Source organism: Lepisosteus platostomus, chromosome 14 (genome assembly GCF_059453375.1).
Source record: "Lepisosteus platostomus isolate fLepPlt1 chromosome 14, fLepPlt1.hap1, whole genome shotgun sequence".
NCBI lineage: Eukaryota > Metazoa > Chordata > Actinopteri > Semionotiformes > Lepisosteidae > Lepisosteus > Lepisosteus platostomus.
In genome coordinates, this window is record NC_142624.1 from 305,530 (window position 1) to 330,603 (window position 25,074).

Here is a 25,074-nt window from a genome sequence, read left to right on the forward strand (position 1 = left end):
GGGATCTGTCTCTTCTCTCTCCTGACCTGTGTGAGGTCTATGTCTCCTCTCTCTTGTCCTGTCTGGGGTCTGTGTCTCCTCTCTCCCGTCTCCAGTCTGATGTCTGTGTCAGTGTCTAGGTTCTGATGAACCTGCAGTTCAGGGGCTCGATCGCATGACTAAGAGCTCAGCTCGGCAGGTTTGGGGTCCCGGGGTACCCCTGCACCGAAAGGTGACAGACACCCCGCTCCCTGCTGCCCCCTGCTGTTACTGGCGCTGAGGCCGGTTCCGACGGGTCCCGGTTCTGCCGCACGGACGGAGCCCACTCTAGTGACGTGCACAAATTAGCCCTCGCCGGCTGTGCGCGTCCGAACCGGGTCAGCCTGTGAGAGCGGCCGGGCCCGGGCTCGTCTCCGAGCGGAGCGGCAGCAGGACTCCGCCCGCCCGTCCGTCCGTCTCCTCTCCTCCCCGCCCTCTTCTCTGTTGTTGTTTTGGAAAGAAAAAGATGGCGGCGACCGAGTCAGCGGAGTAGCCATTTCACGGATCTTTGCGAAGGTACCGGGCGACGCTGTGTATTCCTCCCCTCTCCAGACCACTCCTCGCAAGGTGACTCTCCTGCGAGGACCCCCAGCCGGCGCTGGCTGGAGTTCACTCGGGCGGTCGGAGCCAGCGGGCCTGCTGCGGGCCCGCAGCCTCGGGCTCGAGTAGGAAGTCCTCCCGGGAGGGTGCGCTCGCACCCGGTCACGGCCGGTGCTGCAACCGGGGTGGGGTCCGGGGGGAGTGCTGGGTGATTGATGCGGCGAAGGGGAGAGGGGGTGTGTTTCTTGTGTGTGTGTGGGTGTTTTTGAAGAGCTCAGGCGGGAAAGAGGAACGGTGAAAGTGGGAGACGATTTTATCGCGAAGAGCAGTCCAGCGGCCGCGGATCGAGATCCCGGTCCGGCGCACCGGGTCGGAAACGGCTGGTTCTGTATCGGGACCTGGACCGGACCGTGGTGCGTTTCACAGGGAATGGCTGGCATTACTAATCCGGTTGGATCGCGGTGCCGTGTGCCGGTCCGGGTGAGCTGGTGAGAGGCTGCAATATCGTGCTTGTTCCCTTGTCTCACGCACCAACCTTTACGTGCGAAATACGTGTGAATAAGCTGTCAATCCATTAAAAAAGCTTTAATAGCGATGATTAGGGCAGCAGCCTGCGTTGCCGGCGATATTCGTGCTCTGCGGAGCTTCTCCCTCTGCTCAGCCCGCCCCGGACTCTTCTCAATCCCGGAATCCTTCCCGACCCTTTCCCGAACAATCCCAGAGAGTCGGGGCTTCACCCAGACGCCCTCCCCAACCCCTCTCCTTGTAGAGACCCGTCTCCCTCTGGCAGGGTTGACTTCGTCAGCGGCCTTGGCCGGAACCGGGCCGAGCCCTCTGACCAGACCCGGCCCGGCGAGCCCGGCTTCTCCCCTCACTGCTCTCTGGAGAGCAGGCATCAGCTGCCCAGCTCCAGGAACAAAAACACAGGTTATTGATCAGGCATGTGGGCCTGCCAGCTGTCTCTTGACAGCACTGCTGGGCAGCTTGTTCCACACCCCCACCACCCTTTGTGTGAAGAAGTCCCTCTTGTTATAAGTCCTTGCCCTCCCCGCTGTAGTCATCTTACTGACATGAGGATAGTAGATCTGTAGCTGTATCCTTCTGTCTCACTGACTCCAGCGTGTCCGTGTGTCTGTCAGTGCTGACAGCAGAGAGAGAGACAGGCTGCTGGATCCTGCTGTCTCACTGACTCCAGTGTGTTTCCAGCCCACAGACGGTGCCGGACAGAGGGAGGGTCTTGTGACCTTGTGGACACTGAGTGACGGTCAGACAGACAGGTGCTCGGAGTCATGTCATACGAGGAGATCAAGAAGAAGGGAGTGCTGGGTAACTGTCTCTCTGAATTCATTTCTGTGACGTGTACCAGTAGGAGTGTGTGTATTAACCCCTCTCTCTCTCCGTGCAGTGTCAGTGTACAGTAGTGTGCAGGAGGAGTGTGTGTATTAACCCCTCTCTCTCTCCGTGCAGTGTCAGTGTACAGTAGTGTGCAGGAGGAGTGTGTGTATTAACCCCTCTCTCTCTCAGTGCAGTGTCAGTGTACAGTAGTGTGCAGGAGGAGTGTGTGTATTAACCCCTCTCTCTCTCAGTGCAGTGTCAGTGTACAGGAGTGTGCAGGAGGAGTGTGTGTATTAACCCCTCTCTCTCAGTGTCAGTGTACAGTAGTGTACAGGAGTGTGTGTATTAACCTCTCTCTCCGGGTCAGAGGTGTCAGTGCTGGAGGGGGGTGTGGAGGAGATGGGGCTGGTTGCTGGCCGCAGTCAGAGGGAGAAGAAACGCTCCTACAAGGACCTGCTGCGGGAGGAGGAGGAGATCGCTGCTCAAGTCCGCAAGTCCTCCAAGAAACGGCCCAAGGTACCGCACTGCCTTTGCCCTTAGTGAACATGGCTGCATTTTAGCTTCACACTGCCCTTGTTAGAAATGACTGCCACTGCTCCTGTGTAGCTGTGTGTGTGACCTAATAACCCCTGTATGTCTGCCCTCCTCTCCTCTCGTTCAGTGGATGCGGGATTTCCTGTAATTCCCTCTTCCCTCTCTCCCTGTCAGGACTCGGAGCTGTACCTGCTGGGGGGAGACCCGCACAGGAAGAAGAAGAAGCACTCAAGTGAGGAGTACTACTACAGAGGTGAGAGGATGACAATCTGATCCGCTCCGGGTCTTACCGTGTACTCAATCAGACTCCTGTCCCACAGCAGTGCGATCCGCTCCGGGTCTTACCGTGTACTCAATCAGACTCCTGTTCCACAGCAGTGCGATCCGCTCCGGGTCTTACCGTGTACTCAATCAGACTCCTGTCCCACAGCAGCGCGATCCGCTCCGGGTCTTACCGTGTACTCAATCAGACTCCTGTTCCACAGCAGTGCGATCCGCTCCGGGTCTTACCGTGTACTCAATCAGACTCCTGTCCCACAGCAGCGCGATCCGCTCCGGGTCTTACCGTGTACTCAATCAGACTCCTGTTCCACAGCAGTGCGATCCGCTCCGGGTCTTACCGTGTACTCAATCAGACTCCTGTCCCACAGCAGCGCGATCCGCTCCGGGTCTTACCGTGTACTCAATCAGACTCCTGTTCCACAGCAGTGCGATCCGCTCCGGGTCTTACCGTGTACTCAATCAGACTCCTGTCCCACAGCAGTGCGATCCCCTCCGGGTCTTACCGTGTACTCAGTCAGACTCCTGTCCCACAGCAGTGCGATCCGCTCCGGGTCTTACCGTGTACTCAGTCAGACTCCTGTCCCACAGCAGTGCGATCCGCTCCGGGTCTTACCGTGTACTCAATCAGACTCCTGTTCCACAGCAGCGCGATCCGCTCCGGGTCTTACCGTGTACTCAGTCAGACTCCTGTCCCACAGCAGTGCGATCCGCTCCGGGTCTTACCGTGTACTCAATCAGACTCCTGTCCCACAGCAGTGCGATCCGCTCCGGGTCTTACCGTGTACTCAATCAGACTCCTGTCCCACAGCAGTGCGATCCGCTCCGGGTCTTACCGTGTACTCAATCAGACTCCTGTTCCACAGCAGCGCGATCCGCTCCGGGTCTTACCGTGTACTCAATCAGACTCCTGTCCCACAGCAGCGCGATCCGCTCCGGGTCTTACCGTGTACTCAGTCAGACTCCTGTCCCACAGCAGCGCGATCCGCTCCGGGTCTTACCGTGTACTCAATCAGACTCCTGTCCCACAGCAGCGCGATCCGCTCCGGGTCTTACCGTGTACTCAATCAGACTCCTGTCCCACAGCAGCGCGATCCGCTCCGGGTCTTACCGTGTACTCAATCAGACTCCTGTCCCACAGCAGCGCGATCCGCTCCGGGTCTTACCGTGTACTCAATCAGACTCCTGTCCCACAGCAGCGCGATCCGCTCCGGGTCTTACCGTGTACTCAGTCAGACTCCTGTCCCACAGCAGCGCGATCCGCTCCGGGTCTTACCGTGTACTCAGTCAGACTCCTGTCCCACAGCAGTGCGATCCGCTCCGGGTCTTACCGTGTACTCAATCAGACTCCTGTCCCACAGCAGTGCGATCCGCTCCGGGTCTTACCGTGTACTCAATCAGACTCCTGTCCCACAGCAGTGCGATCCGCTCCGGGTCTTACCGTGCTGTAAGTGTCAGTCGTCCCACACTGCTCCAGCCCTGTGTGTGGGGTGTCGGGCTCAGTGTGTGCGGTATCGGGCTCGGTTCTGGCTCGCGGCCCGGCCCGGCCCGGCCCGGCCTCAGTACTGACCTCTCTGTCCTCTGCAGACCCCCCCTCGCCGGGCGGCCTCCCGCCCAAGAAGAAGCGGAAGCTGGAGCGCGTCCCCCCACTGCCCCCCCACCCCACGGACACGGCGATGGGGCTCCTGCAGGCCATCACCTCCCCGCTGGCCACCGGCGCCCAGCCCTCGAACCCGGGGCCCGCGCCCCACCACCACTTCAACAAGGACCGGCGGCGGTCGGGGGGCGAGGGGGGGCGGCCGCACCCCGGCTCCCACCCACACCGCCCCCCCCCCTCCTCCTCCTCCAAGAAGCACAAGTCGGCCCTGCTGGGCCCCGGCGCCCCCGAGCCCCCCCTCACCCTGCGCGAGGCCGACGGGCTCAAGATGAAGCTCATCCTGTCCCCCAAGGAAAAGGGGGAGTCGGGCGGGGGGGGCGAGGGGTTCAGCTACCCCTCGCCGCTGTCCTCCTCTTCCTCGCCCCTGCCCTCGGGGGTGCCGCTGAAGAAGGCCAGTCGCAAGCCAGGGGGCGCGGTCTTGCTCTCCAAGGCGCCCCGGAAGAAGCTGCACCCCAAGGACCCGCTGCCCATCGTGGTCAAGGAGGTGGAGGTGGAAGGTGTGGAGTCCCACGTGTCCCCCTTTCTCTCTCACTGCTCCCCTTTCTCAGCTGTCTCACTCAGTGTACAGTAGTGTGTATTAACCCCTCTCTCTCTCAGTGCAGTGTCAGTGTACAGTAGTGTGCAGGAGGAGTGTGTGTATTAACCCCTCTCTCTCTCAGTGCAGTGTCAGTGTACAGTAGTGTGCAGGAGGAGTGTGTGTATTAACCCCTCTCTCTCTCAGTGCAGTGTCAGTGTACAGTAGTGTGCAGGAGGAGTGTGTGTATTAACCCCTCTCTCTCTCAGTGCAGTGTCAGTGTACAGTAGTGTGCAGGAGGAGTGTGTGTATTAACCCCTCTCTCTCTCAGTGCAGTGTCAGTGTACAGTAGTGTGCAGGAGGAGTGTGTGTATTAACCCCTCTCTCTCAGGGCAGTGTCAGTGTACAGTAGTGTGCAGGAGGAGTGTGTGTATTAACCCCTCTCTCTCTCTCAGTGCAGTGTCAGTGTACAGTAGTGTGCAGGAGGAGTGTGTGTATTAACCCCTCTCTCTCTCTCAGTGCAGTGTCAGTGTACAGTAGTGTGCAGGAGGAGTGTGTGTATTAACCCCTCTCTCTCTCAGTGCAGTGTCAGTGTGCAGTAGTGTGCAGGAGGAGTGTGTGTATTAACCCCTCTCTCTCTCAGTGCAGTGTCAGTGTACAGTAGTGTGCAGGAGGAGTGTGTGTATTAACCCCTCTCTCTCTCAGTGCAGTGTCAGTGTACAGTAGTGTGCAGGAGGAGTGTGTGTATTAACCCCTCTCTCTCTCAGGGCGTCTGGCCCCAGGGCTGTGTGGGGGGCCCCTGCGGGGGGCGGACTCCTCCTCCTCGGGGGCGGAGCTGGAGGCGGGGGAGCTGGTGATTGACGACTCGTACCGCGAGGTGCAGAAGAAGAAGAAGAAGTCGAAGAAGAGCAAGAAGAAGAAGGAGAGGGAGCGAGAGCGTCACCGTGGCGACAAGAAGCACAGCAAGTCCAGCAAGAGGAGCGCAGAGGGGGGGCCGAGCGCCGGGGCTGCAGGTCCGACTGGGGAGACTGGGGGAGACTGGGGCTCACTGGGAGAGACTGGGGGAGACTTGGGCTCTGTGGAGGAGACTGGGGCTTACTGGGAGAGACTGGGGGAGACTTGGGCTCACTGGGAGAGACGGGGGGAGACTGGGGCTCACTGGGAGAGACTGATGGAGACTGGGGCTCACTGGGAGAGACTGGGGGAGACTGGGGCTCACTGGGAGAGACGGGGGGAGACTGGGGCTCACTGAGAGAGACTGATGGAGACTGGGGCTCACTAGGAGAAACTGATGGAGACTGGGGCTCACTGGGAGAGACGGGGGGAGACTGGGGCTCACTAGGAGAGACTGATGGAGACTGGGGCTCACTGGGAGAGACGGGGGGAGACTGGGGCTCACTAGGAGAGACTGGGCCAGGTCACTGGAGGATTATATCCGAGTGTGAGACCTGCTGTGGGTGACTAAAACGCTGGCAGGGTCAACCTGAGACACAGTGGAACGCTGAGCAACAGCTGGGCTGCTGTCTCCCACAGGGTCCACCACTGTCCTGCTGACCCCCGCTGACCTGGCACGGGGCCACGCCCACACGCACAGCTCGGCCAACCACAGCTCAGGGCCGGCCCCCGCGGGCGGGGCCTACGGGGGTGTGGCCTCGGGGGGCGGGGCCTTCGCGATGAGCCCGCCTGCCGTGGTGCATCACCACTCCGGCAGCGAATCGCAGAGCGAGAAGAAGAAGAGGAAGGAGGAGCGAGACCGGGAGAAGGCGGAGAAGGAGAAGGTGGGCTCTGATTGTTGTTGTTATTGTGTAAACATCCTGGGAAAACTCCTCCCTGCAGTCCGGCCCGGGACACTGCAGCAGCCCGAGGCTGGCCCAGCGGTCGGGTGTCCGACCCCCAGCTGCTTACAGTCAGAACCATCTCGGCCCACAGCTCCGCTCCGGGACTCCACAGGGTCTCAGTGGACAGGACTGGAGAACTGGATCTGGGGAGGTCTTGACCTGGTCCAGAACTCCGCTCCAGTACTCCGCAGGGTCTCAGTGGACAGGACTAGATAACTGGGTCTTGGGTGGTCTTGACCCGGTCCAGAACTCCGCTCCGGGACTCCGCAGGGTCTCAGTGGACAGGACTGGAAAACTGGATCTGGGGAGGTCTTGACCTGGTCCAGAACTCCGCTCCAGTACTCCGCAGGATCTCAGTGGACAGGACTGGAGAACTGGGTCTGGGGAGGTCTTGACCCGGTCCAGAACTCCGCTCCAGTACTCCGCAGGATCTCAGTGGACAGGACTGGAGAACTGGGTCTGGGGAGGTCTTGACCCGGTCCAGAACTCCGCTCCGGTACTCTGACGGCGCTGTTCCAGGGGATTCGTGTGGAAAGAGCACAGTGTTCTGACAGGCTGCCGGGCCACAAGTCCCGGGTTCGGGCTGTCACGCACTCCTCTCCTTGTCTGCTCTCCCTCTGCAGCCCAAGAAGAAGAACATGACGGCGTACCAGGTGTTCTGTAAGGAGTATCGGGTCAACATCACCTCAGAGCATCCGGGCCTGGGTCAGTGCGTCTGTGTGTCCTCAGTGAGACTGTGTGCTGTTCTGGTGTTACACATCCGGGCCTGGGTCAGTGCGTCTGTGTGAGGCTGTGTGTGACTGGGGGAGTTTTATTCTGTCTGTGTGAGGCTGTGTGTGACTGGGGGAGTTTTATTCTGTCTGTGTGAGGCTGTGTGACTGGGGGAGTTTTATTCTGTCTGTGTGAGGCTGTGTGACTGGGGGAGTTTTATTCTGTCTGTGTGAGGCTGTGTGTGACTGGGGGAGTTTTATTCTGTCTGTGTGAGGCTGTGTGTGACTGAGGGAGTTTTATTCTGTCTGTGTGAGGCTGTGTGACTGGGGGAGTTTTATTCTGTCTGTGTGAGGCTGTGTGTGACTGGGGAGTTTTATTCTGCCTGCAGTGTTCGGAGAGCTGAGCCGGAAGCTGGCGGAGGTGTGGAAACAGCTGCCGGAGAAAGACAAACTGGTGAGCTCCTTGTCTGTCTGTCCTCACTTCATGTATCTCTCTGCGGCTGCAGCGCTGCTCACCTGTCTCTCTCTGTGTCAGTAGGTGTGGCGACAGAAGGCTCAGTATCTGCAGCACAAGCAGAACAAGGCTGAGGCCACAACAGTGAAGCGGAAGAGCTCCTCCAGTGAGCCGGGCAAGAGCAAAGGTACAGAGACCACACCTGTACCTGCAGGCGTCACCTGTTACCAGTGCAGTGTCAGTGTACAGTGGTGTTCAGGAGGAGTGTGTGTATTAACCCCTCTCTCTCAGTGTACAGTAGTGTGCAGGAGGAGTGTGTGTATTAACCCCTCTCTCTCAGTGCAGTGTCAGTGTACAGTGGTGTTCAGGAGGAGTGTGTGTATTAACCCCTCTCTCTCAGTGCAGTGTCAGTGTACAGTAGTGTGCAGGAGGAGTGTGTGTATTAACCCCTCTCTCTCTCAGTGCAGTGTCAGTGTACAGTAGTGTGCAGGAGGAGTGTGTGTATTAACCCCTCTCTCTCTCAGTGCAGTGTCAGTGTACAGTAGTGTGCAGGAGGAGTGTGTGTAATAACCCCTCTCTCTCTCAGTGCAGTGTCAGTGTACAGTAGTGTGCAGGAGGAGTGTGTGTATTAACCCCTCTCTCAGTGCAGTGTCAGTGTACAGTAGTGTGCAGGAGGAGTGTGTGTATTAACCCCTCTCTCTCAGTGCAGTGTCAGTGTACAGTAGTGTACAGGAGTGTGTGTATTAACCCCCCTCTCTCTCAGTGCAGTGTCAGTGTACAGTAGTGTGCAGGAGGAGTGTGTGTATTAACCCCCCTCTCTCTCAGTGTACAGTAGTGTGCAGGAGGAGTGTGTGTATTAACCCCTCTCTCTCTCTCAGTGCAGTGTCAGTGTACAGTAGTGTGCAGGAGGAGTGTGTGTATTAACCCCTCTGTCTTTCTCAGTGCAGTGTCAGTGTACAGTAGTGTGCAGGAGGAGTGTGTGTATTAACCCCTCTCTCTCTCTCAGTGCAGTGTCAGTGTACAGTAGTGTGCAGGAGGAGTGTGTGTATTAACCCCTCTCTCTCAGTGCAGTGTCAGTGTACAGTAGTGTACAGGAGTGTGTGTATTAACCCCCCTCTCTCTCAGTGCAGTGTCAGTGTACAGTAGTGTGCAGGAGGAGTGTGTGTATTAACCCCCCTCTCTCTCAGTGTACAGTAGTGTGCAGGAGAAGTGTGTGTATTAACCCCTCTCTCTCTCTCAGTGCAGTGTCAGTGTACAGTAGTGTGCAGGAGGAGTGTGTGTATTAACCCCTCTGTCTTTCTCAGTGCAGTGTCAGTGTACAGTAGTGTGCAGGAGGAGTGTGTGTATTAACCCCTCTCTCTCTCTCAGTGCAGTGTCAGTGTACAGTAGTGTGCAGGAGGAGTGTGTGTATTAACCCCTCTCTCTCTCAGTGCAGTGTCAGTGTACAGTAGTGTGCAGGAGGAGTGTGTGTATTAACCCCCCTCTCTCTCAGTGTACAGTAGTGTGCAGGAGGAGTGTGTGTATTAACCCCTCTCTCTCTCAGTGCAGTGTCAGTGTACAGTAGTGTGCAGGAGGAGTGTGTGTATTAACCCCTCTCTCTCTCAGTGCAGTGTCGGTGTACAGTAGTGTGCAGGAGGAGTGTGTGTATTAACCCCTCTCTCTCTCAGTGCAGTGTCAGTGTACAGTAGTGTGCAGGAGGAGTGTGTGTATTAACCCCTCTCTCTCAGTGCAGTGTCAGTGTACAGTAGTGTGCAGGAGGAGTGTGTGTATTAACCCCTCTCTCTCTCGGTGCAGTGTCAGTGTACAGTAGTGTGCAGGAGGAGTGTGTGTATTAACCCCTCTCTCTCTCTCAGTGCAGTGTCAGTGTACAGTAGTGTGCAGGAGGAGTGTGTGTATTAACCCCTCTCTCTCAGTGCAGTGTCAGTGTACAGTAGTGTGCAGGAGGAGTGTGTGTATTAACCCCTCTCTCTCTCAGTGCAGTGTCAGTGTACAGTAGTGTGCAGGAGGAGTGTGTGTATTAACCCCTCTCTCTCTCAGTGCAGTGTCAGTGTACAGTAGTGTGCAGGAGGAGTGTGTGTATTAACCCCTCTCTCTCTCAGTGCAGTGTCAGTGTACAGTAGTGTGCAGGAGGAGTGTGTGTATTAACCCCTCTCTCTCTCAGTGCAGTGTCAGTGTACAGTAGTGTGCAGGAGGGGTGTGTGTATTAACCCCTCTCTCTCTCAGTGCAGTGTCAGTGTACAGTAGTGTGCAGGAGGAGTGTGTGTATTAACCCCTCTCTCTCAGTGCAGTGTCAGTGTACAGTAGTGTGCAGGAGGAGTGTGTGTATTAACCCCTCTCTCTCTCTCAGTGCAGTGTCAGTGTACAGTAGTGTGCAGGAGGAGTGTGTGTATTAACCCCCCTCTCTCTCAGTGTACAGTAGTGTGCAGGAGGAGTGTGTGTATTAACCCCTCTCTCTCTCAGTGCAGTGTCAGTGTACAGTAGTGTGCAGGAGGAGTGTGTGTATTAACCCCTCTCTCTCTCAGTGCAGTGTCAGTGTACAGTAGTGTGCAGGAGGAGTGTGTGTATTAACCCCTCTCTCTCTCAGTGCAGTGTCAGTGTACAGTAGTGTGCAGGAGGAGTGTGTGTATTAACCCCTCTCTCTCAGTGCAGTGTCAGTGTACAGTAGTGTGCAGGAGGAGTGTGTGTATTAACCCCTCTCTCTCAGGGTCAGTGCGGAGTGTGTCCTCTCCCTGCCGGAAGTCTCCCTCGGGGTCCGTGGCTGTGCCTCTGTCTCCAGCTCGTGCTCCAGAGGTCGACCCCATCGACGCTGCTGCCCACCTGCAGCTCCTGGGAGAATCGCTCAGCCTGATTGGACACCGGCTGCAGGAGACCGAGGTCAGAGCCCCCTCACAACAGCTCTTCAGTACAGTGCGAGTGTAGCACAGCTCTGTCCTCAGCTCTGTTCGCTGCACTGTCCTCAGCTCTTTCCACTGCACTGTCCACTGCACTGTTCTCAGCTCTGTCCACTGCACTGTCCTAAGCTCTGTCCACTGCACTGTCCACTACACTGTCCTCAGCTCTGTCCACTGCACTGTCCTCAACTGTATCCACAGCACTGCAAACATCTCTGTCCACAGCACTGTCCTCAACACTGTCCACAGCTGTATGTTCAGTGTCTGTGTGTCTCTATAGCTGTGAGTGGTGCTAAGTGAGGTATTATTATATTTTTATGTTTCCAGGGCATGGTGGCTGTGTCCGGCAGCCTGTCTGTCCTCCTGGACTCTATCCTCTGTGCTCTGGGGCCGCTCACCTGTCTCACTGCCCAGGTCCCGGAGCTCAACTCCTGCCCTCGACACGTCCTGGTGAGTTCCCTAACCCAGCTGTCTGTCCTTCTTCCTCTCCTCGGGCTGCGCTCTGCCTGACGGCTGTCTCTCCGTCTCTCTGAGCTCTGAGCTGTCTGATTGTCTCTATCTGAGAGCTGTCTCTGTCTCTCTGAGCTCTGATCTCTCTGAGCTCTGATCTCACTGAGCTCTGATCTCTCTGAGCTCTGATCTCTCTGTGTCTCTGTCTCCCTGAGCTCTGATCTCTTGTGTCTCTGTCTCTCTGAGCTCTGAGCTCTCTCAATTCAATTCATTGCAAGGTGCTTTATTAGCATGACCGATGGGTACAATCAGTGTTGCCAAAGCAAATAAAAATAATAAAATTAACATGAATCAAAACAAAAAATGAAAGAAAAATAAAATCTACAGAAATATTACAGACATTTACAACAAAGACATATCATAAAATATTGACATCTACTGTAGACAGATGGGGCATGATTGGGAGACAGGCTCACTGTTCCTCAGGCTCTCTCTCTGTCCATCTTGCTCTGCTGGGGTGTTGCTCTCTGTGTCGGACAGTGTTTTCACTCTCTCTGTCTCTCTCAGTCCAACACTCTGGACAACATCGCCTATGTCATGCCCGGACTGTGACGGCAGCCGCGGTACCCAGCAGGCCTGAGTGGACTCGATCTGGGTCGCGAAGGAAGGAGTTGGCAAGACGGGCACATGGCGGGAGTACCCAGAATCCACTGGGGCCTCTGGAAGAAGAGCCTCTGTTTTAATTCTGTTCTTAAAAAGTCTCTATTCGTTTGTTTTTTAATTAAAACTCTTTTAGTGAAGCTGTGCTGTGTGTTAGTGGATCTTCACCTGGTTCCTGGTTCTTTCTGTTTTTGTTGGCGTGACCTGTGACCGCCAGTTGTGTTCAGAGGTGTTTTATGGGAGACCTGTGATCTCTGTCCCCTGTCAGTCTCGGGGCTGGGGGTTTGGGCCTGTCCCCTGTCAGTCTCTGCAGGCTCATACCAGGCTCCCACAGGGCTGCAGGTCCAAGCTTGTTTGCAGGGAGATGGCCCTCCCTCCTGTGCAATTTGCCTTTGGGAATAAAAGTACAGTTTCCAGCCAGATGAGTTTCAATACAACTGATGCAACTTGTTTGGGTCCCTGTGGTTGTTTCATAGACATGCTGAGGTGTGACACTGGGAGTGTTACTGCTGTATCACTGAGCTGCTGCCTGTTCTCCAGGCTCTATACTCACAGTACAGAGCTGAGCTGTGGGTGTGGAGTCTCCCACTGGGAGTGTTACTGCTGTATCACTGAGCTGCTGCCTCTTCTCCAGGCTCTATACGCACAGTACAGAGCTGAGCTGTGGGTGTGGGGTCTCCCACTGAGAGTGTTACTGCTGCATCACTGAGCTGCTGCCTCTTCTCCAGGCTCTATACTCACAGTACAGAGCTGAGCTGTGGGTGTGGAGTCTCCCACTGTGGGTTATAATGGTTTCTATATCTTGTGAGGGGTGTTTTTATTTAAGATGAGTCCATTCACAAGCTCAGACTGCAGCAGGTGTGTCTTTTTCAATGAGATGTTCCCTTCACTCCCGATATTGACAGTTTGGAGGGAGGAGAAGGCAGGGTGGTGTCCTCTGAACAAGTCTGGGCACCAGCAGCTGCTGTCTGACTGCGATGCCTTACATTTCTCTTGTGGGGCAGAGAAACAGGTTCACCTGTAGAGACTCACCTGGATCACAACAAGACTAGGGTCTGAGCTATATTCACAGCATCCTGACAGATGGACAAGTCCTCTACAGTCCTGGACCCTGGTGAGTCTCTCTGCTGTGTGAGTGTCTCTCTCTACACTGGACCCTGGTGAGTCTCTCTGCTGTGTGACTGTCTCTCTCTACACTGGACCCTGGTGAGTCTCTGTGCTGTGTGACTGTCTCTCTCTACACTGGACCCTGGTGAGTCTCTCTGCTGTGTGACTGTCTCTCTCTACACTGGACCCTGGTGAGTCTCTCTGCTGTGTGACTGTCTCTCTCTACACTGGACCCTGGTGAGTCTCTGTGCTGTGTGACTCTCTCTCTCTACACTGGACCCTGGTGAGTCTCTCTGCTGTGTGACTGTCTCCCTATACTGTGCACAGGACAGCACCTCTGGATCACTTTCGAAATTTCTGGGATAGAAACACAGCTCTGTGTTAATCAAACTGAATGAATGAAACTGAAAATTCACTGTGAAAACTGTAGTGAGTCTCTTTTCAGTCCCTGTTCCTGTTGAGAATCTATTCTGCACAGGACTTCTAACAGTATCCTGATCAAAACACGTCTCAGTGTTTGTCTGAATTCAAGACCTGGGATGAAGGCATCCGGAGCCAGGAGCTGTTCTGGGTGTGAATATTGTAATGGGCTGACAGCTGTGTGATTTGTGCTCTATACTGATGCCTTTAGGGCTCTCTGGGCCTGTATTCAAGCTCAGTCTGGCGTGAATCATGTTAGCATGACAGAACCTCACGCACTGGGCTCTGCTGAGCCCCGACACTTCCTCCTGGTCCTGACTGCAGCCCCTGCTCCTCGCTGCCCCGAGTCGAGGGCTGTTGTTTCACGCCCAGAGAGCTGGTTTGTAACTGAGAGCAGTGGACTCTTGAGTCACAAGAGAGAAATGTTGTGCGTTCTGGAGCACAGAGCGAGTACAGGTGGGACAAGGAAACGTGTTGTATGACAATACAGCCACATAAAGTCCAAGTGTCCAAGCGTCCAAGTGTCCAAGGCCCAGGGTGAAGCACTGCTGTCCACAGTATCTCACCAGCTTGGGTGACAGGGACTCTGTCACCCCTGATCAAGGCGGAGAAGAGCTGCAGTTCCAGCAGTGAGCTTTATTGGGGTAACCCGCCGCACTGAGGAGAGCCACAACCTGTCTCCTGCGGGGGTGCAGGCTCCTGCGGTGGGTGAGGTCAGGGTCTGACCCCCGGCCTGACGGCGGCCCCCTGCCCAGTGTGGGGGGGCCCGAGGTGATCCCACTGCCTCCGGGGAAGGTCAGTGGAGCCCAGACCTGCAGGGACGGGGGCACAGAGCACTCACTGGGTGGGTGTACCCTTGCCACTGAACCAGACACCCCAGTGTCACCCTGCCAGCTCTGCTGGGGCTCCGTACCCAGGACAGCTGCTCTCACTGGGGCGTCTGTCCGAACCTCTGGGGAATAAGCTGTGCTCTTTCTCCCGGACAGGTGCGGGAGTCCAGGCTGCAGGGACAGAGGAGGGACGGGCTGTTTCCCACGAGGCCCAGCGGCTCTCGGAGCTGAGGATCGTGCTGCTGGGGGAGAGAGTAGCTGGGAAGAGCTCAGCAGGAAACACCATCCTGGGCAGGAAGGAGTTTGTGAGCTGCAGAGGGACGGAGCAGAGCGTGAGGAGACAGGGGGAGGTGGCAGGGCGGCAGGTCACTGTGGTCGACACCCCAGGCTGGTATATTGTAGAGGAGGTGCAACAGCAGGTTGGACAGGAGGTCGTGCGCAGTGCGTCTCTCTGTCCCCCGGGACCCCACGCCATCCTCCTGGTCACTCCTCTCGGCTCGGTCACTGACAGGACCTCAGCGAAGGAGCACCTGGAGCTCCTGGGCGAGACAGCGTGGAGACACACGCTGCTGCTGTTCACCTGGGGGGACAGGCTGGGAGACACAGCCCTGGAGCAGCACATCCAGACCGGAGGGCAGGACCTGCAGTGGCTCCTGCAGAAATGTGGGAACAGGTATCATGTTCTCAACAACCAGAACAGGCAGGACAGCACTCAGGTCACTGAGCTGCTGGAGAAGATCGAGCAGCTGCTGGCGGAGAGCGGGGGCTCGTTCTGTCACCCCGACAGGAAGACGGCTCCGGAGCTGGCGGAGGGGGGCCGCGCGCTGTGCGTGCCCAGGGAGACGGCGGGCCATTCCCGCGGGACGCAGGCTGTTTGGAGGCAGGCGATGCGCAGGCCTGTGTTGGTAATAAAGCAGGAATGGAGAGAAGACAGGGAGTGCTGGGTGATGGAAGAGACGCCAGCAGAGGAAGGAGAGGCGCTGGAGGAAGAGGGAGGGAAGAGGCAGACGATGGAAGCCCTCCCAGGAGAGGGGCTTCCTGCGGGTGAGTCTGCATCATCTCGAGCTGCTCCTCCCGTCCGGCTCTCCGACGGGACCGGAGCGAGCGACGCCAGGGAGAGGGAGCTCTGCGGTCCGCCCCTGGGGGACGGGGGCCTGTGTCTCCGGGTGAGTTTCAGGGGCTGTGAGGACCGGCGGCCTCTGCTGACTGAGCTCAGCGGGGCTCGGGACACAGGGAGGCGCTGAGCTGAGACCAGGTGGGCAGTCTGGACCCTCTGTTTCAGGAGGAGCTCCAGCCCACACACAGCCCACTGGGGGCACTGGGGTCCAGTGTACCTCTTCCCTGAACAGGTCGCCCTGATATCACCCTGCCAGCTGGGGCGTCTGTCCGAACCCCTGGGGAATAAGCTGTGCTCTTTCTCCCGGACAGGTGCGGGAGTCCAGGCTGCAGGGACAGAGGAGGGACGGGCTGTTTCCCACGAGGCCCAGCGGCTCTCGGAGCTGAGGATCGTGCTGCTGGGGGAGAGAGTAGCTGGGAAGAGCTCAGCAGGAAACACCATCCTGGGCAGGAAGGAGTTTGTGAGCTGCAGAGGGACGGAGCAGAGCGTGAGGAGACAGGGGGAGGTGGCAGGGCGGCAGGTCACTGTGGTCGACACCCCAGGCTGGTATATTGTAGAGGAGGTGCAACAGCAGGTTGGACAGGAGGTCGTGCGCAGTGCGTCTCTCTGTCCCCCGGGACCCCACGCCATCCTCCTGGTCACTCCTCTCGGCTCGGTCACTGACAGGACCTCAGCGAAGGAGCACCTGGAGCTCCTGGGCGAGACAGCGTGGAGACACACGCTGCTGCTGTTCACCTGGGGGGACAGGCTAGGAGACACAGCCCTGGAGCAGCACATCCAGACCGGAGGGCAGGACCTGCAGTGGCTCCTGCAGACATGTGGGAACAGGTATCATGTTCTCAACAACCAGAACAGGCAGGACAGCACTCAGGTCACTGAGCTGCTGGAGAAGATCGAGCAGCTGCTGGCGGAGAACAGCGGAGAGGTCTTCCTGAATGAGGAGGTTCATCAGGAGGTGGAGAGGATGAGGCGCCGCAGTGGAGATGATCAGGAGGATGATGAAGGCACTGAAGCTGCAGGAGAAAGAGGAAGAGAACCCGGATCTGCCTGTCAGGAGGAGCAACAGCAGGGATGAGCACCTTTTCCGCACCAACACACTGTGAGTGTTACTGCTGCATCACTGAGCTGCTGCCTCTTCTCCAGGCTCTATACTCACAGTACAGTAGAGTCTCCCACTGAGAGCTTGTTGGTTTTTCACTGATTGTGCCAGTGGAGTCCAGAGTGCCTCACAGTGCCGTTGTGCTGTTTTGCAGTGTGTGGAGCTGAGGTTCCGGGGAGAAGGCTTGAGAGACTCCAGTGAGAGGAGAACAGGATTTGGGCTGTAAAAACGTTGCTATGTGTTCACTCAGCTGTCCGCTGGACTGGCTGCATTCACCTGCCTTATCTAGAACAGCTGTGGCGCCAGGGAATTGTAATAAAATCATTTCCCACTCTTACTCTGATAGTCTCTTTTGTTTGCATTTATTATTGCTAAATGTGTTGCTGTTACCGGAGAGCCCTGGTTTAGAGAGACTATGAATGCCTTTTTACTGTCCTCTTGTTCAGCGTGTAGCATTTGTGTTTAGTACAGGGTGAACGTGTCTGAACATTCAGAAGTCGGGCTCAGTCAGGAGGGGGAGAGGGGTGTCAAATGGAAGTTAAACTGCATTGCTGTATAAAGTGTTATATAATGATCCAGCTTCCTTCTCCCCTGGCTGGAAGCACAGGAATTCGGTCTTCGGTTCAGCAGCGAGTGTGCTCTTTCGTTTTGTCCTTGTGTCAAGACGAGCCGCAGATGGAAACGATGTGGCGCACACTAAAATACCGTGGGCACGCACATTCAAAAGTGCACGAGGGGAATTCTACCGGTGAAGTATAAAAAACCGAACCGTGTAAGCGGAGACCCGGAGACGTGCGCTCTGGGAGGGCGTGTGGAGACGGACATTTCCATCTGCAGCACAAGAGCTTCGTTTGCGCTCTGGAGACACAGGTAGCACTTTTAAAAGCATCACGTACATCGCACGGTGCAATTGTAAGAAAATAGAAAGTTTATTTTTATGAAACGTTATTGAAATAAGAATCCTGGAACAGCGATAAGGCTGAGCTGTAAAACAGCAGAGAGACTGTATCACCCAAACCCGTCACAGAGGCTCTGACAGTCAGTCTGTTCCTCTCCGGGATTTAATCTGATCTCAATCAGACTCCCAGTGTGCAGCAGTCTGATCCACTCCAGGGTTTACAGTGCAGTCAGACTCCCAGTGTGCAGCAGTCTGATCCACTCCAGGGTTTACAGTGCAGTCAGTCAGACTCCCAGTGTGCAGCAGTCTGATCCACTCCAGGGATTACAGTGCTGTCAGACTCCAAGTGTGCAGCAGTCTGATCCACTCCAGGTGTGACAGTGCTGTCAGTCAGACTCCCAGTGCGCAGCAGTCTGATCCACTCCAGGGTTTACAGTGCTGTCAGTCAGACTCCCAGTGTGCAGCAGTCTGATCCACTCCAGGGTTTACAGTGCTGTCAGTCAGACTCCCAGTGTGCAGCAGTCTGATCCACTCCAGGTGTGACAGTGCTGTCAGTCAGACTCCCAGTGTGCAGCAGTCTGATCCACTCCAGGGTTTACAGTGCTGTCAATCAGACTCCCAGTGTGCAGCAGTCTGATCTACTCCAGGGTTTACAGTGCTGTCAGTCAGACTCCCAGTGCGCAGCAGTCTGATCCACTCCATTGTCAATCTGTGTGAGGGTGTCAGTATCTATCAGTGTGCGCATTTGTGTATCAGTGTGTGTTTTTGTGTGTCAGTGTGTATCAGTGTCTATCATTCAGAAAAGAGGACGTGTATGCGTTCGTGTGTCAGTGTGTGCTGTTGAGTGTGTAGTTGCGGTATGTCCCTTTGCTTCAGCGTGAGGTCTCTGTCTGTATCAGCTGTATGTTTGGGAAATGTTTTTTTGACTCCAGGAAAAACATCTCGATTGATGAAATCAGAAATGCTGCAGGGTTTGGGAAGAACAGAAAAGAGGCAGCAGAGACGCCCAGGTTATCTGACACAACAGCACAGGTTTATTGAACTGGAGGGAGAGTCAGATGGTGACATAGTTCATTAGTAACCATGGTAACATTAGGTCACTATGGCACCCCAGAGCCCTGCCTCCTCACTCTCTCCCTGGACTGCTGGACATCAGGCTGGACTGAGTGACCAGGGCCTCCTCACTCTCTCCTGCTGGACATCAGGATTGACCGAGTGACCAGGGCCTCCTCACTCTCTCCTGCTGGACAGCAGGCTGGACCGAGTGACCAGGGCCTCCTCACTCTCTCCTGCTGGACATCAGGCTGGACCGAGTGCCCAGGGCCTCCTCACTCTCTCCTGCTGGACAGCAGGCTGGACCGAGTGACCAGGGCCTCCTCACTCTCTCCTGCTGGACAGCAGGCTGGACAGCAGGCTGGACCGAGTGACCAGGGCCTCCTCACTCTCTCCTGCTGGACAGCAGGCTGGACAGCAGGCTGGACCGAGTGACCAGGGCTGGGCGCAGCGGTGCTGAAGGGAGGGGGGCCGGTGCTGGGGTCCTGGGGACTGGGAGACGAGTCTGGGAGGAGGTTCCCTTCAGTCCTGGGACGGTGAGGTCGGGGTTCAGTGGGGGTGGAGGGATCGGCTGTCTGTCTGTCCCTTGAGCTCTGCAGGGTCCCCGATTTCTTGTGGCCCCAGCCTGTCCTCCAGTGTGTTTGTGGGTTCCTGCTGTGTGTGCTAACAGGCGGCAGCCCAGCTCCTGCAGGGTCACTGGACAGGAGACTCCAGGGAGCACCACAGTGGAGCAGTGGGCAGCGCCAGTACTGCTCCATGACTGGACCGGTAGTGTCGTTACTGGACCATGACTGGACCAGCAGTCTCATTACTGGACGGTGACTGGACCGGTAGTGGACTATTAGCATCATTACTAACAAGCACTGGACCAATAGTGTCATGACTGGACGATTAGTGTCACGAAGGACACTGGTGTCCCTGGAGCCTAGTGCTGGGCTAGTGCCAAGGGGCGGTGACTCAGCCTGAAGTAGTCAACCCCACCCTGCAGGGGGCGCTGTCACTTTTGGAATTCAGCACAACAAACGTGTAAAATTGCCACACCTAATTGCTTCATAGTTGTGTTTTATGTGGTTCAAATACCCGTATGTGTCCTGTACAGGGCGGTGCTGGTCACTGTGCTGTGATTGAGCGGTCAGCAAGCAGGCCATTGGTATCGACTGACTCTGCGCTTGGATTGTGTGATGGGGTTGGATTTTTAGCTCATTGTTGGTTAAACACCAGTTTGAAGGTAAAATGAGAAGGTTCTAGCAGCCATGGACTGTTTTCTTTATGACTTTCCCATTTGTGTTTACAGGTGTCAGGAGAAGAGTAAAGACACAGCTACACTCGTTAGAGGTTCGTTAGAGATTTAGTGATTCGATTCTTTTGAGATCAAGCATCATGACGGAAGATCAATTAATCACTTTCTTTAGGTCACTAGTTAATTACGTCAGTAAGGTGGGAGAAAAGACAACAGCACAAGTCAAACTGGGGGAGCAGCACAGACTCTTCACTCCCAGACCACGACCTGCAGGTCCGTTCTCTACCTCTCCCTGTCTCTCCCGGAAGAGCTTCATCTACCAAGAAAATTAAAAGAAAAACCCCAGAACGAACAAAAATCTTTTTCTGAACAGATCAATATATAAATAAACTAGCATATAGTACATGCATAAAACAAAATAAATATATCTTTCAGTAAATGTCTATCTGAGCCTTGGGCTTGTCCCTCAGGTGGAGGAGGGGGAGTGGGCAAAGAGGGAAGCACCGGGGAGACGCAGGGAGGTGTCAGGGAGATGTCGGTGTCTCCTCTATGAGTCTGGGGAGGAATCCGAGAGGAGAATTGGCAGAGACGACCCCTTTGTTACAGAATGAGTGTCTGTTCAGCTGTTGTTCAGATCTGGGTCTGACTGTCTTTTCTATGTCTTGTTCTTTATTCAAACTGCATGTGACACACGATGGGGGGTGGGGGGGCAGGGAAGGTTTGGAGGCTTACTGAGGAAGGAGGAAGAGGAGGAGGTCTAGACGATGCCGAACTGGGCCAGCTCGTGCAGCTCCAGGTGACTGAAGGCCTCCCAGGGGCAGATGACCGTGATGTCTGAGAGAAAAGAGGAACAGCAGTGAGAACGAGAGGAGGCAGGGCAGTGCTGGACTGTAAATATTGTAGGAGAGTGTGATACTGTAGGGGAGTGTGATACTGTAGGGGAGTGTGATACTGTAGAGGAGTACTTTACTGTAGGAGAGTGTGATACTGTAGAAAAGTTCGATACTGTAGGAGAGTGTGATACTGTAGGAGAGTGTGATACTGTAGGGGAGTACTTTACTGTAGGAGAGTGTGATACTGTAGGGGAGTGTGATACTGTAGAGGAGTACTTTACTGTAGGAGAGTGTGGTACTGCAGGACAGTACTCTACTTCACTGTTCTACAGAGCACTGCAGCGAGTTGTGTGGTGCTGTTGCAGAACCTGCTCTTCCACGATGCCTTTCAGGCACAGGTAGTGTTATGTGAACTGAGGCTACAGCACCCACTACAGGCCACCAGACGTAAGCACCCAGCCGAGTGTGTGTGCGTGTGTGTCCCACAGGGGGGCAGCAGCGCAGGGCTCCATACCTGTTCCCAGGCCCTCCATTCCCGGGATGTCATCTCCGAACCTGCAGGACATGACACAGAGCAAAGGTCACCCTTGTGACACTCATCACCTAGCTGAAGAACCAGCTCTCCGTGGAGACTCACCCTTTTACTCCCTTCTTGGGGGGCTTGCTCTTGAACTGGCGGGTCTGGCGCTGCTTGAATTTGGGGGGCCCCTTCTTGGGGGTGGAACCTGCATCCAAGGGTGCAGGAGCTGACAGGGCACTTCCTGCAGGGGGCTGTGCGTTCATCTCTACACACTGAGAGAGAGAGGGGTTAATACACACACTCCTCCTGCACACTACTGTACACTGACACTGCACTGAGAGAAAGAGGGGTTAATACACACACTCCTCCTGCACACTACTGTACACTGACACTGCACTGAGAGAGAGAGGGGTTAATACACACACTCCTCCTGCACACTACTGTACACTGACACTGCACTGAGAGAGAGAGGGGTTAACACACACTCCTCCTGCACACTACTGTACACTGACGCTGCACTGAGAGGGAGAGGGGTTAATACACACTCCTCCTGCACACTACTGTACACTGACACTGCACTGAGAGAGAGAGGGGTTAATACACACTCCTCCTGCACACTACTGTACACTGACACTGCACTGAGAGAGAGGGGTTAATACACACACTCCTCCTGCACACTACTGTACACTGACACTGCACTGAGAGAGAGAGGGGTTAATACACACACTCCTCCTGCACACTACTGTACACTGACACTGCACTGAGAGAGAGGGGTTAATACACACACTCCTCCTGCACACTACTGTACACTGACACTGCACTGAGAGAGAGAGGGGTTAATACACACACTCCTCCTGCACACTACTGTACACTGACACTGCACTGAGAGAGAGGGGTTAATACACACACTCCTCCTGCACACTACTGTACACTGACACTGCACTGAGAGAGAGAGGGGTTAATACACACACTCCTCCTGCACACTACTGTACACTGACACTGCACTGAGAGAGAGAGGGGTTAATACACACACTCCTCCTGCACACTACTGTACACTGACACTGCACTGAGAGAGACAGGGGTTAATACACACACTCCTCCTGCACACTACTGTACACTGACACTGCACTGAGAGAGAGAGGGGTTAATACACACACTCCTCCTGCACACTACTGTACACTGACACTGCACTGAGAGAGAGAGAGGGGTTAATACACACACTCCTCCTGCACACTACTGTACACTGACACTGCACTGAGAGAGAGAGAGGGGTTAATACACACACTCCTCCTGCACACTACTGTACACTGACACTGCACTGAGAGAGAGAGGGGTTAATACACACTACTGTACACTGACACTGCACTGAGAGAGAGAGAGGGGTTAATACACACACTCCTCCTGCACACTACTGTACACTGACACTGCACTGAGAGAGAGAGGGGTTAATACACACACTCCTCCTGCACACTACTGTACACTGACACTGCACTGAGAGAGAGAGAGGGGTTAATACACACACTCCTGCACACTACTGTACACTGACACTGCACTGAGAGAGAGAGGGGTTAATACACACACTCCTCCTGCACACTACTGTACACTGACACTGCACTGAGAGAGAGAGGGGTTAATACACACACTCCTCCTGCACACTACTGTACACTGACACTGCACTGAGAGAGAGAGGGGTTAATACACACACTCCTCCTGCACACTACTGTACACTGACACTGCACTGAGAGAGAGGGGTTAATACACACACTCCTCCTGCACACTACTGTACACTGACACTGCACTGAGAGAGAGAGGGGTTAATACACACACTCCTCCTGCACACTACTGTACACTGACACTGCACTGAGAGAGAGAGGGGTTAATACACACACTCCTCCTGCACACTACTGTACACTGACACTGCACTGAGAGAGAGAGGGGTTAATACACACACTCCTCCTGCACACTACTGTACACTGACACTGCACTGAGAGAGAGAGGGGTTAATACACACACTCCTCCTGCACACTACTGTACACTGACACTGCACTGAGAGAGAGAGAGGGGTTAATACACACACTCCTCCTGCACACTACTGTACACTGACACTGCACTGAGAGAGAGAGAGGGGTTAATACACACACTCCTCCTGCACACTACTGTACACTGACACTGCACTGAGAGAGAGAGGGGTTAATACACACTACTGTACACTGACACTGCACTGAGAGAGAGAGAGGGGTTAATACACACACTCCTCCTGCACACTACTGTACACTGACACTGCACTGAGAGAGAGAGGGGTTAATACACACACTCCTCCTGCACACTACTGTACACTGACACTGCACTGAGAGAGAGAGAGGGGTTAATACACACACTCCTCCTGCACACTACTGTACACTGACACTGCACTGAGAGAGAGAGGGGTTAATACACACACTCCTCCTGCACACTACTGTACACTGACACTGCACTGAGAGAGAGAGGGGTTAATACACACTACTGTACACTGACACTGCACTGAGAGAGAGAGAGGGGTTAATACACACACTCCTCCTGCACACTACTGTACACTGACACTGCACTGAGAGAGAGAGGGGTTAATACACACACTCCCACACTATAATACAGACACTGTCCCTTCCCTCTCTTCCTGTCTCTTTCTCTGCCACACTCTTGTAATCCCTGATCTGATCTGGGATTAGCGGATGAGTGGCTCACATTCTCCTTCCCGGCTCTGACACAGATAGAGCCTCTTCCTGCTGCAATTAGCCTGGGAATCAGCAATTCGGGAATGAGCCAATCCCTTTAAAAAACAAACAGCAGGCTGCTGGTGAAACTCTGTTTATGTCTCTCTTTATAACACATCGTTGTGCATGGAGTCTGCCTCTGTCTCCCACTGAACCCCCTCTCTCTTTCTGATCCTCTCTCTCCCCCCTGATCCCTATTTCCATCCCCGGCTCCCCTCCTAATTCGCAGTAGCTGTCTTCCCCCCTCATCCTCGTTAAGCTCGTTAAGGCATTAAGAGCTGATCTTCGGGAGGGTGATGTAAGGGGACGAGTCGTCCCAGGGGGGATGGCCAGGGGTGGGGGGGGCTGGTGTCGGGCGTCCTGTGTCGTCCTGTGGGCTGATGGTACAGTTCAGTGGGGCGAGCAGAGGGCTCCCCCTGAAGGCTGGACGCAGAGCGCCGCTCTGTCCCCTCGGATGTCCACTGAGCTGCTCTGTCCAGCTGCAGCCCAGAGCAGAGCAACCGTCTCACCCTGGTCATACAGCCCAGGCCAGAGAGAGGGGTGTGGGCACCCACAGTCTCGGGGCCAGCGGGGGTGACCCCAGACCTACAGTCTCGGGGCCAGCAGGGTCACCCTACGGGTCTCAGGTCCACAGGCTCGGGTCGAGCAGGGTGACCCCAGATCTACAGTCTCAGGGTGAGCAGGGTGATCGCAGATCTACAGTCTCGGGGTGAACAGGATTACCCCAGATCTACAGTCTCGGGATGGGCTAGGTGACCCCAGATCTACAGTCTCGGGATGGGTGGGGTGACCCCAGATCTACAGTCTCGAGGCGAGCGGGGTGCCCCAGTTCTACAGTCTCGGGATGGCAGGGTGACCCCAGATCTACAGTCTCGGGGTAAGCAGGGTGATCCCAGTTCTACAGTCTTGGGATGGTGGGGTGCCCCAGTTCTACAGTCTCGGGATGGGCTAGGTGACTCCAGATCTACAGTCTCGGGATGAGCGAGTGACCCCAGATCTACAGTCTCGAGGCGAGCGGGGTGCCCCAGTTCTACAGGCTCGGGGTGAGGGACAGGGAGGGCAGACGAGGGGAGCTCTCAGACTCCTCACCTGACTGGCTCTGCGCTGTGCTGTGCTGCTGAGGTCCTCCGGGCGGCTCGGCTGCTTCTGATGGACGTCCCTCTGTGTCGGTCGCTGTGATCCCCGAGCCTGTCCCACGCCCCCTTTAAATAGCCCTTATCCCCCCGCCCACGCACCCCCCGCCCTCCCAATCACAGCGCTCCGCCTGGGGTCCTCAGGGGACGAGCTCAGGGCAGGACGGAGCTCGCCTGTCCGCTGCATGTGTCCA

At 55.6% G+C, this 25,074-nt stretch overlaps 3 protein-coding genes and 1 long non-coding RNA gene across 8 annotated transcripts; 3 read left to right on the forward strand and 1 right to left on the reverse strand.

The window, feature by feature from the left end:
- Positions 1–219: 219 nt before the first annotated feature.
- hmgxb4a (HMG box domain containing 4a) lies at positions 220–12,020 on the forward strand. Of its 4 annotated transcripts, none has more exons than XM_088606977.1 (13): positions 237–585; positions 1,765–1,884; positions 2,261–2,409; positions 2,602–2,680; positions 4,294–4,860; positions 5,645–5,890; positions 6,411–6,655; positions 7,339–7,420; positions 7,815–7,879; positions 7,964–8,066; positions 10,584–10,753; positions 11,098–11,220; positions 11,788–12,020. In XM_088606977.1, exons 2-13 carry the CDS (start codon positions 1,848–1,850, stop codon positions 11,830–11,832), a joined length of 1,911 nt encoding a protein of 636 aa, XP_088463103.1. In that variant the 5' UTR covers positions 237–585; positions 1,765–1,847; the 3' UTR covers positions 11,833–12,020. The 4 variants fall into 4 exon arrangements, with proteins under 4 accessions (XP_088463105.1, XP_088463103.1, XP_088463102.1 ...); XM_088606976.1 differs by having other exon boundaries at positions 237–534; XM_088606978.1 differs by lacking the exon at positions 237–585 and adding an exon at positions 826–1,046.
- A 153-nt stretch (positions 12,021–12,173) lies between these two features.
- LOC148648506 (GTPase IMAP family member 8-like) lies at positions 12,174–16,790 on the forward strand. Its single transcript, XM_088607005.1, has 4 exons — positions 12,174–12,994; positions 14,394–15,281; positions 15,666–16,453; positions 16,608–16,790. The coding sequence occupies exons 1-3, from the start codon at positions 12,964–12,966 to the stop codon at positions 16,427–16,429; spliced, it is 1,683 nt and encodes a 560-aa protein (XP_088463131.1). The 5' UTR covers positions 12,174–12,963; the 3' UTR covers positions 16,430–16,453; positions 16,608–16,790.
- Positions 16,791–17,707: 917 nt separating this feature from the next.
- LOC148648507 (uncharacterized) lies at positions 17,708–20,083 on the forward strand. The gene is made up of 2 exons (XR_015926528.1): positions 17,708–18,740; positions 18,814–20,083. It is a non-coding gene; the product is annotated as an uncharacterized LOC148648507 (long non-coding RNA).
- LOC148648508 (retinal cone rhodopsin-sensitive cGMP 3',5'-cyclic phosphodiesterase subunit gamma-like) lies at positions 18,363–24,992 on the reverse strand. Of its 2 annotated transcripts, XM_088607184.1 has the most exons (5): positions 24,837–24,992; positions 21,115–21,269; positions 20,992–21,032; positions 20,377–20,478; positions 18,363–19,960 (listed from the first exon to the last, which is right to left on the reverse strand). In XM_088607184.1, exons 2-4 carry the CDS (start codon positions 21,258–21,260, stop codon positions 20,402–20,404), a joined length of 264 nt encoding a protein of 87 aa, XP_088463310.1. In that variant the 5' UTR covers positions 21,261–21,269; positions 24,837–24,992; the 3' UTR covers positions 18,363–19,960; positions 20,377–20,401. The 2 variants fall into 2 exon arrangements, with proteins under 2 accessions (XP_088463310.1, XP_088463309.1); XM_088607183.1 differs by having other exon boundaries at positions 18,363–20,478.
- Positions 24,993–25,074: the final 82 nt, after the last annotated feature.